General features: G+C 39.1%; 1 protein-coding gene across 2 annotated transcripts in view; it reads right to left on the bottom strand.

Moving 5' to 3' along the window:
- Nucleotides 1-764: 764 nt before the first annotated feature.
- Nucleotides 765-11,199, bottom strand: part of LOC126407723 (neprilysin-like) — a 39,722-nt gene continuing 29,287 nt past the window's right edge. For both annotated transcript variants that reach the window (XM_050072896.1, XM_050072905.1), the window contains exons 14-23: nt 8,447-8,545; nt 8,261-8,338; nt 7,937-8,040; nt 7,511-7,569; nt 7,269-7,388; nt 6,740-6,873; nt 6,256-6,321; nt 4,267-4,362; nt 4,022-4,098; nt 765-3,841 (exon numbers count right to left, since the gene is read on the bottom strand). In XM_050072896.1, coding sequence (XP_049928853.1) covers nt 3,742-3,841; nt 4,022-4,098; nt 4,267-4,362; nt 6,256-6,321; nt 6,740-6,873; nt 7,269-7,388; nt 7,511-7,569; nt 7,937-8,040; nt 8,261-8,338; nt 8,447-8,545 — 933 coding nt within the window. In that variant the 3' untranslated portion in view covers nt 765-3,741. The remainder of the gene's footprint in view (nt 3,842-4,021; nt 4,099-4,266; nt 4,363-6,255; nt 6,322-6,739; nt 6,874-7,268; nt 7,389-7,510; nt 7,570-7,936; nt 8,041-8,260; nt 8,339-8,446; nt 8,546-11,199) is intronic.

Raw genomic sequence — 11,199 nt, 5'->3', positions numbered from 1 at the left:
AATATGGTGGACGCATCCCATATGTTATAATTCTCTTTGGCTCTCACTGTAACCTCTGAACTTCTTGATGTGTATTTTTTCTTATTCCCTGCACATCCCTGACTGCCTCTCCAGTTTCAGCCTTAGGTACAAGCCTTTCCTGCGCCAGGAAATGTGCTAGCTGGTTCATTGCAGCACGGGGTATATTTACCAGTAGGCAGCTTGGGAGCAGCCATAAAGATATTGCACATTCATTTGTTTGTATCGTGGCTTTGACTAACTTCATACATTAGCCCCTGCTCCCCTAATGCATAGAGCTCCAATTAGTGGGGAAAGAGTTTGCACTAATGCTGCATTTAAATTAACTTTTAGTTGTTGTTTTTTCTCTCTTCTTTTTCCTGTCTCTATGGAAATTACAAAATAAAACTAAACCCCCATATTCCTAATAGTCTCCTTAAGTCAGTTGCTACTGTATGAGTGAAGCAGAATGTGGAAATATCTCTCTATAGCTTAACCTTCTTTAAGAACATTGCAGACGGCACTTGAGGTAAAGGACTAAAGGAAAAATGTTGCAGAATTTCTGCTTTGATGTATGAGATTTCTATATGTAAAGCCTCTGAAGTCCAGAGAAAAAGAAGAAAAAGCATTAAGTCAAGTCAGCAGTACCAAGATGTTCTGTACACTTTGCTATGCAGCGCATAGCTTAACTCCGACATTAAAAGAACATTTCACATTTGGAAAAATAAGCCACAAATAAGCACCAATGCTTAAGGTGTAATGTTATTTGTCTTTGTGTCAGATTTAAGAGCTTGTATTAAAATAGGAACCGGATTTAGATGCTAACACAACACATGCACAAACAAACCTTGTAGGACAAGTCACCTGCAGGCTCAGCATGTTATTTAAAGATTTATTTTGAAAGAAAAAATGCTCCTCAAGATGATTATCAGTCATTATAATAAAGTATCTAAATACAGGCAACTGAGGTATATCTGTCTTTCTACAGGTGGAGTGTGAGAGAGAGGCAGAGAGAAAGAAAGCCTGAGGGAGTGAGCGACAGTAACAGAGGGACAGGAAGCTTGCACAAACAATGTGAAGAACAGAGTACAGGGAAATGGCAATGTGGACTGGACATGGAGGGTGTTGTGAACTGTCTGAAGAAGTAGTCTCCATGATCATGGCGTGTCATTCATTGGCATAGGCAAAGGCAAAATTTCCACAATTAACAACCTTGTGTTACAGCTTCAGCTAAACTTTGTAGTAGAAAATCAAGTCATTCAAAACCAGGAAAATTATACTTTTATCCACTGACGTGATACCCCCTGCATTCAGATAAATGCATGCAATGTTGAAAAGTTCAAAAGTTCCAGCAAAGACTCACAGTCTAAAATAGAAAAATCCTTCGAAAGCTCAGTTATATTGTCTGTCAACTGACTTCAATGTGTAAAAGTTATTTAAAAAAAAAAAGAAAAAAAAAAAAGATGGGTAATATGGCACACTTCATGTGACGAAACCAAGATCAAATGGAGAAATCGCTGCACCTTACTTAAATAGATCGAGATTTTGTGAAATACACTTATTCACTTTCTTGCCGGGAGTTTGTTGAGAATATTGGTTGGTGTGTTAATTATGAATACAACTTGGCTTAGTATACAGAAACAGGAAACAGGAGTAACAGGCTGGCAAGCTTTGTCCAAAGGAAAGACAAAATCTGCCGACCAGCACATTTAAAGCTAACTAATTAATCTGTTATATGTTTGTTTAATCATCAGTGAAATGAAAGGGGAAAGACTTCAAGTCCTGAAGACTTGTCATAATTAGGTTACCAGGCAGCTGGCGGAGACTCCACAAAGTTACTGCTCCAAGCCAAGAAATCGTCTGGCACATAACACCATGTAGAAACACAGCTTGTTATTGTATCTTACACGCCATCTACTGTACTCTATGAGCAGTACTCTCCTCCAATCACAAGCACGCATACACATACAAGGAGGCATGTGACGCCATCAGACATCCTTCTGCCCACTAACCTTTAGCAGGTTAGGATCAGTGTGGCTAGGCAGATGTTATATCGCGGCAGGGTGTTCATTTATTGGGCTCCACCCACTGTACCCAACATGTGAGATGTGTGAGACAGAGTGAAGGTTACAGTATTGTAACACTTCTTTATTTAATACAGGTGGAGCCCCCTACGTAGGAGCCCTGTTGCTCCTATGCCACTTGCACAAGAGTTTGTAGGATGTCTGACAGTGTCATAATGCCTCATTATATACCGTGGGCTCCACATGTATTCAGGTAGACATGTTCTCCACTTTGTTTTTTGCACTGATGAAACAAACGAGAAGTAACAAAGTTGCTAGTGAACTTTAGATATGTTTGCGGGCACTTTTTCTTTAACCTTTGGACAGAGCCAGGCTGGCTGTTTCCAGTCTTTATGCCAAGCTATGCTAGCCTGCTGCCGGCTGTATAAAGACAAGAGAGTGGTATCGATCTTTTCACCTAACTCACCGCAAGAAAGTAATTAAGTGATTTTTGAAAAAGTCAGACTATCGCTTTAATGATGCATTTTCTGATCCTTTGTTCTCCTGCAAATACACATCATCCTCTCAGACACAGCAGCACAACAGATCATGTAAGGCATACTAATTTGCTTGACAAAGAGTAGGCAGCGATCAGGGGAAATTTGCTGAAGTTCAACCAGCTTTGACTAGCATAGTGCTCTGGACTCATCTGCACACACTGTGATGACACAGAGCTGGTTTAAAATAGTCAAAGTTTCCCTTTAAAAAGACTGGAAAACACATAGTGACAAACATCTTCGCAGAAACACACAGGAGGCTCAGTAAATGTATAAAAAGGGTCTGGTGACTCGATTGTCAGCTCAATGACTCATGACCAGCTGTCGTCTTAAAGGCAAAAAAATATATATATTTTGGTTTATTTGACATACTGCTAATGAGCGGCAGCTGCCTGTCAACTGCAGTTAAGTCTTTATTATTAAAGATAGAACAGTATTGTGTAATATATGATTACAGTTTAATACTTACTGGTCTATTCAGCAAAATAAATTCTGATTTTCTGTAATAATTTACCTAATCAATTTCTACGTATTAACAAAGAGTACATTATGAATACATTGTAGAGTGTATCAGTACATACTGTAGATGGAGGCTGAAACCAGCTGAGGTTTTATGAGAGGCATACAGCTCAGTCCCACATACAGTACAGTGGTTCAGCCCTGTTACATGTGTATGAGTGTGAGTGGGTGGTGTATTCATATGCCAGTGGATTTGCACATTTGTCTGTCTGCCCCTCTCTTGCCAACAACTTGTACAGTATTTTGACTGAACCACACTTTCTCTCTCACACACAAACACACACGCACTCACACATACACATACATTGGCAGACTCACAACTGATGAGTAAAACAGGATGAAAATTGAGAGGAAAAAATAAAAACACTAGGAGTGATTGTATCCAGTGAATAGCAGAATAATCTGGCTGATTGAATGAACTACAGTATCAGAGTTGGAGAGACAGTGCTCCGTCTGTCCGCGAGGGTACAGTCCACTGTTTTCCTCGGAGGAAGTGGATACTGCAGTGTCAGTCCACCAGCCCTGGTCCATCCAGTAAAGAGCTAAGGGGAGTTTCCGCTTCCCTGTAGCCCCCCACGAGTGCTCCAACAGTCAGAGGGGAGAGGTACTGCAAGGAGACAGGGACGGCCCACTTCAGAACAGTCCCCATCCCAGAGGTCTGTGGATCACCACACACGGCAGATGTTGTCAGGGACCATGTAGCTGCTCTTGTTGCAGTTGAATGCTTTGGCAAATTCTGGGAAATTCTGAAGGGAGCCCAGTACCCTGTAACGTATAAAAAGGAGATTGTTGGTTGGGGTCAAAGTTGCTGTGTTAGAAGGTTACTTGAAATTGAAATGTCATTTTATCAAGGCTTTAAAATGTTAGCTAATACTGTGATGTGTTCCCTGCCCTTTGACTCGCATGGCTGATCACTGTAAAAGAAAAACTCCATGGTAAATTTACCTGAATTTTCCTGGACTGTGTACATCTACTTTAATGGAATTAACAGCTTGCTCCGGTCGGTGTGTTCCACACCACACCTGAAGAAGAAGAGAAGAGATTATGATGTGCCGCATTAAACCAGTATAGTATACAGTAGACTGCACTCTTTCCAACTTATTCATCCATCCATGGAATCAAACATGTTTGTGTTCACCCAGTCTTTCCATCCATCCATCCATTAATCAATCAATCAATCAATTAACTACCTGAGCAAAGTTTAAGAAGAAGAGTTGGTCGTGGGAAAGGTAGATGCCCGGCAGTGGTGGCTCCTCTCCATGCTCTGCCACATAGTTCTTATAGGCCTGCAATTTAATATAGGACACATGTTCTCATCTTATCTCACCACTGACATATCTAAAATGTCTCAGAATGACCTAATTGTTACTGCTTCCTATTCAAATAAAAGTATAATTTCTGAGAACACTGCCTTTAACCTTCTTACACTGTAGTGTCACATGCATGGTGAATCATGTGAATGCTAAAAATACAAATGTATTCTGCAAACAGTCTGGTCAGCTTTAAATTCACTAATTTATTGCTACAAATTAAAAGCTGCTGTAGCAGCTAATCTAAGGTGTATTTTCAGATTTTAAATTGTACTTTTAATGTTAATTCATGTCACAAAAAAAAATACATTTTCTGATTTTTGCTGTCACCTTTCCTGTTCAGCATGACACTTCAACAACAGTACACAGGCATGTTGTCTGAGATGTTGTTACTCATCAAGGCAATCAAATTGACACTTTGCATAAGAAGAGCAACAAAATGGACAACGCTAGAGAACAGATATACAAGCAGTGTGCACTGTGCATTATCTTGTATTGAATTTAAATCTGTTAATGTCCAGTCTGTGTTCACCTCTGGTAAAAACTGACAAAATCAGCAGCAACATCATGTCCTTCATTGTTAAGTTTACAAAAGCTAATGAGCATTTTAATGTCCTGACAAAATGACACATCTATTAATGTTAACAAGCAGACAATGATAAAGACAGAGTGCAACATGCCATACTCTTAAAACCACACCCATCAGAGGGGAATACAATCAGCACCACAATAGAGTGATGCAAGAATGACTTCTATGCGTAGGCCAACCCAGAAGTCAACGTCACCTTGGTTGCCTCCACAAAAAGTCATGGACATTGACGTAAGTTAAAAGTTAATGTTAGGCTAAAGCCTAAACAAATGACACCATGGTCACATGACGTCAACCACCACAACAAGGATGTAAAGCCAGGTTTGGCAAGATGACGTTCTTTAGTCTCATTTAGCCACTTGTTGGCAGCCATCTTTTTTAAGACATGTAAAAGCTTCAAAATGTGCAAGTGTTGTATTTGCTTAGAGGTATTTTATGTCACAGAACAAAAGCTCTTAAGCTTATGTTAACTTCAGACCTTATTTCAGACGTTTAACCAAAACCCATTCAAAAAACCCAATGATTTTAAGACGAGGGAAGCAGGAGTGATAAAATGCTCATTTCCAGATTGAAGGACTTCTTCCTGCAGCACTTTATATGCAATATGCAAGTGCTGAAACACTAACACAATGTCTGTGGCTAGCTTAAAATATTAGTTTTTAGCGTGTCAAAGGATTATCCTTGCACCCCATGTCTACTAAAGAGGAACTCAATATTGTCAGTCTATCTCAGTGCCCCTTCTCCGTACCTTACTTATGCTTTCATATTTACAACGATTCGATAGAATCAACAGGTAAGATCATCATTTTACCTAACAAAGATCAAAAGCAGGTCTTGCATAGCTTAGGTAGCCTCAAACTAAGCAGTTTATCTGGCAAAAGTAGAAAAATGTATTGCTTCTCACGGCATACTGAGTGTCAGGATGCCACAGTTTTCCTATTTTTCCTGCTGATGCCTCAAGTGCTTTATCCATGGGCTCAGATTTTTGGTACTGCAGGTTCAACAAACTTTGTTTTGGCTTCTTTACCCTGTTGGTAGTGCATCACATCTCACACAGGTTATGGGCATTTGTCGGTTGTTTGCCATCAGACAGAAGTGACAAGGAGGCATCTTTATGCGATACAAAGTCAATGGACAACAATGAATTGTTTTCCCCTCCAGTATAGGCCAGACATAATTGCACTCTGTCTATATCAAACCACACTCTCAGTCCCATCCTCTGTCATCTTTAAACCAGGATTCTTAAACCGAGTTTCCTCCTTTGTTTTCAGGCTCATTACCTGATACGCCTGCCGTATCCCTCCATTGTCAGCAATGTTCTCCCCGAGGGTGTTGTTACCATTTAACTAGAGAGGGGACATAAGGAGAGAAAACATAAAGATTGGCAGGAAAAAAAGACATAGGGAGATGGTAATTTTCGCTCTGTATTTCAGCAAATCACAGATAACACTTTTGGGATACAAGAAATAATTTTCCCAGGGGGATAAAAGAAGCATTGTTCAAAGCAACAGGACAGAGGAGGAGAGACAAAGACAGGGAGAGGGATTGATATGTCAACACGAGATATTAAAGCCACCTGAAGCAGAGAAGAGATGAGCCTGCAAAACTGAGGGGAAGATGGAAATGGATAGGCTTGCAAAGGTAACAGCAAAGCAAATACATGAGAAAATAAGAAATGTTTGGGATAATATTTGATGAAATGTAGATTCTATAAAAGCTTTGAGGGAAAATGATGAAATAAACAGATTTTCTGCCAGGACTTACATGAAGTCCATTGGCCAGGTCCCAGGAAAAGTTGCCATATTGATTGACTATGCACTTTGACAGATCAAGGAACCTTTGAGTGGAGTCCGGAGTCCACCAGTCTTTCAGGTCTCCATCCTTGTCATAGTTACGACCTAAAAAAAAGAGGCATGAAAGGTTAGCCGGTTGGATTAGATCAGCAAGACAAAAAAATTGTTGGATTGTTGACAGTTCTCTGAGATTCTGCAAGAGATGTTAATTACACATTTTCACTGCATTTAAAAAAGTCTGTTGTGTTTTCAAGTGGCTCACAGTTGTGGATAGCAGTGTAAAAGAATCATGACATTGAACACAACAACTTCACATAATCCAATGAAAATTAATGTGGTGAAAAATGATCAGAGGCGGCACAAAGAAGAGGCATTTCAAAAGACCTTTTTTCTGAGGTGGTGCCAGAAACAGAAAGGGAAATATTTCTGTCAAAATAGTATTTTAGTCTACCAAAACAGCCTCTTGGAGAAACACAGAGCAGCAGTGTGGAAAATCATACCATTGTCATCAAAGCCATGTGTGATCTCATGACCGATTACCATGCCGATGCCACCATAGTTGAGAGATTTAGCCTGGCCTTTGCTGAAGAAAGGCGGCTGGAGGATACCTGCAGGAAATACTGACACCACAGAAAAACAAAACAAACAAATAAACAAAACAAAGGTTTGTTTTTACAAAACTTTACAGAATTAATGTTGAATAGTCGCACACGTGTCTTTGCATGTGCTTATGTGAAAATACCTATTTGGTTTTTGCTGGATGAGTAGAAGGCGTTGACAACAGCAGCTCCAGTTACCCACCTGCAGAAGACAAGGAGAGTGGAGAATGATACAGTAAGGAGCACTACAGTGCAGCACAATTCAGACTTGATGAAAGATATTAAAATTAACCTGTGATTAATAACAGCAAGCTAATATTAGCATTCCTGCTGTGCTTAGTGGAAGGCTGAACTGTATGTGTGAGTGGGCGTATGTGTGGGAGAATGTGAATGCACTGTGCTAAATGCAAGATGGTGTGTCACACCACAAGCACCATAAGCAAATTTATTATTAGTGATTTACAGTAAACACTTAACATTGTAACTTAAAATTATTGCACATCTGGGATAAGCCTGTTTGCAGAGCAAAGATCTAGTACTGCCCGAGAACTGCATCGATTAAATCTTACTCTTCTTTGTTGACTTTGACTCTGAGTTTCCGCAGGCGTTTCTTCTGCACATACTCCAGGTTCTGTAGGATGTTTTCAAAGTACTCCTCTGCACTGTAGGCCAGCTAACACCAACACACAGCCAGAGAAACAGGAGGATTAGCCCTGATGAGAGCTATCAACACTTGGTCCTATATTCTCCAGCAAAAACTCATAAAAGCCAAGAATTCACTGAGATGTTTTCACAGAACTGATACAGAGCTACGCTGAACCATGTCTGTGTTCTGTTACTCTGATTCGGTGAAAGACGGAAAACATTCATGATCACATCTTTCAGACACTCACATCTTTGTACTCATTGTTAAGGTATTGGTCATCCATGATGTTGTCAGAATAGCCGATCCGTTCCCGAATAGCTCGGGCCTGCAGAAAATTAAAGAAGACAATTTGACAAACAAACAACATAAATGTCACAGATCCTAAAGAACTGAATACAATGCAATACAACAGATGGTACGTTATAACCAATACCTTCTCCTCAGCTGCTTTCTTGGTCTCCGCATCCATCCAAGTCAGGTCATCAAGGTTACTTATGAACACTTCCCGAATGTCTTTAATCATCTCCTCCATCTGATGCCCACACACACACACACACACACACACACACACACACACACACACACATACAAAGAGAAAGAGACAACAGTCACAAATATGTCAGTGATATTTCATAATCAAATGTATACCATGAAAAAACATTAGCTGTCAGTCAGTGCAAATTGTGAATAGTGTGGGAGTTTTTCTCATAAGGTCTGCAGAGAGGGTTTAGTGGAAAGTACACACTCACACAAACACACACACACACGCACACAGCAAAAAAAAAAAAAAAAAGAATTGCAACATATTGTGCAACACAGTCATAAAAATACACTTCCCTGAATCAGGCATCATTATTACACTGTCACATATCAATGCAGAAGCACTCACTAACACTCCCTTTGTGCAGAAGCATGGTGGCTCTGGGTAACATTACAAGTACTGTAATAATCTATTTTGAGATTAATATGACGGATGGAATAATAGTAAAAGAAATACTTATTATGTATGAAGAAAGAGGTGAGGCAGTGGCTGTCAGAATTACAACGTGTTTAGTAACAGTTAAAGGGGTTTATCTTTCACTTTAGTTAATATTGAGAGATAGTGGAGGTCTGCACTCTCTGAGTGCCCTTGCATTTGATAATTCTACCAATTTACATAATGCATCTCAAGCCTTTAAATATTTACATTTCCTTGAAGATGACTCCAGCAATTTCAATCAAGCTTTATAATTCTATGATGTACTTGAGCTTAATGTTTAACGCTAAACCTAAAATGCTATTCTTAATTAGCAAATAAATGTGAGTGACTGAACAAATACTTCCATGTCAGCAAACTTCTCATCACACAACATATTTGCATAACTGCCCAGGTCTCAAGATAATTATATTTTTGATGTTTATAAAATTCACACAGTAAGATGCTCCACAATCCACATCCAACACTAAGCTTTCAGTGGGAACCTGTGGTGTACATTTAATGTTTCTATAATGTATTACTCCTGAGTTGCAGTATTTACAAGAATGTGCCTGCACACAGAGAGACAGACTGACTGACGCCACCATGATGGTATAATGCTGTGCAAACCATGTACTGTATACCATGGTCATCAGACAGTTAAAACAACAACAAACTACAACAGTCCCACAAAAAAGTACCTGAACCACTAAAAGAATGAAAGCAAAATAGGAAGAGGAAAAATTAAAAACTGCAGTGACAGCAAATGTCATCTTTCCAGATCCCTCAAACCACAGTTGTTCTCTGAGACCGCAGCGAGCTAACAGACGCATTCTTGTGTCTCATCACATCAGCAGACCCCTCGCTAACGCACTCCATGATCGCTCGGACAACACGCTGTGGTTCGCCACAAATCACCAGGGACAATACTGGTGAGGCTTTTCTGAAAACCTTTTAGCATACAGCGCACGCCTATGTGTGCACGTGAGTTTGTGTTGGGTGCATGAGTAGATGTTTGTGGTTGCATGCATGCATGTCTGTTTGCGTGTGAAATGCTTTTACATAATCTACATGGGTCAAAAGCAGGGTTCATATACAGTGGTAATCCCAGTAAATCTGTATGTATCGTCATATTTTCAAAGGTAATGATTCCCCATTATGGGCACTAATCCACTGCTATTCAATTTGATTTAATTCACTCTGCCTCCAAGAGTAAGTCATGCATACAGAATCATCCAGTGAATGTAGAGAATTAGTATAATGGTATCATACTGTAAGAATCAAAAGCGAAAAACTAATTATCCAGAAAAAAAAAAGATTTAGATCAATATACATTATATTTTGGAAGATTATTTGAGTTTATTGATTAGTTGTAATTAGCATTTTACTGTTGTAGTTGGTCATGGTAGTTTAATCTATAAGAAAAACACATTTAAAAGCTGATCACATTTCTTTTTGAATACTTACCAGAAAAGTAACCAGTAACTATAGCAGGCAAATAAATGCAATGGGAAAGAATGTTTGCTCTAAATCAGAAAAAGGTCATATAAATAGCATAAATGCTAAGTGCTCAAAGGGACACTACATGTAAATAGGGTACATTTTTTTAACATATAGCTATCACCATGGAACCTCCTCAGCTGATTACTTACATGAAGACAGTCATTTTTGTATGCACGTTTTTTTGAAACTGTTTTAAATATGCAAATGAGGTTTATCAAATTAAATATGCACTTATTTGCATATATTTCCAGAGAGAAAATCTGAACATTGGATAAAGTCAGGATCAAAATTCCTGCTTCAATTTCTTTACATATTAGAGTCAAAAGTTTTTACAGAGGGAGGGGATTTTGAATATCTGTTATTTTAATCAACCCACTTCTTTCAACACTCGTAAAAAAAAATTAAACAAGAAGAAGAAGAAGAAGAAGAGTATCTAAATCAGGCTATAAAAGATATATGCACAAACCTTCTATAAAAGGCTTCAGAATATACATAGGAATAAAACCGGAAAGTTTGGTGTAAGTGCTACTGAAGTATGAGGGAATTGCGAAAATTAGGCCTATCCTGACCCGAAAAGATGCAGAAAAATTGGTCCACGCTTTTGTTACCTCAAGGCTGGATTACTGTAACTCTCTATTATCAGGTAGCTCTAGTAAGTCCTTAAAAACTCTCCAGCTAATTCAGAATGCAGCAGCACGTGTACTAACAGGAACTAAGAAACGAGATCA

This window comes from Epinephelus moara, chromosome 2 (assembly GCF_006386435.1).
Source record: "Epinephelus moara isolate mb chromosome 2, YSFRI_EMoa_1.0, whole genome shotgun sequence".
Taxonomy (NCBI): domain Eukaryota; kingdom Metazoa; phylum Chordata; class Actinopteri; order Perciformes; family Serranidae; genus Epinephelus; species Epinephelus moara.
This window is presented reverse-complemented; position numbering and strand designations above follow the sequence as displayed.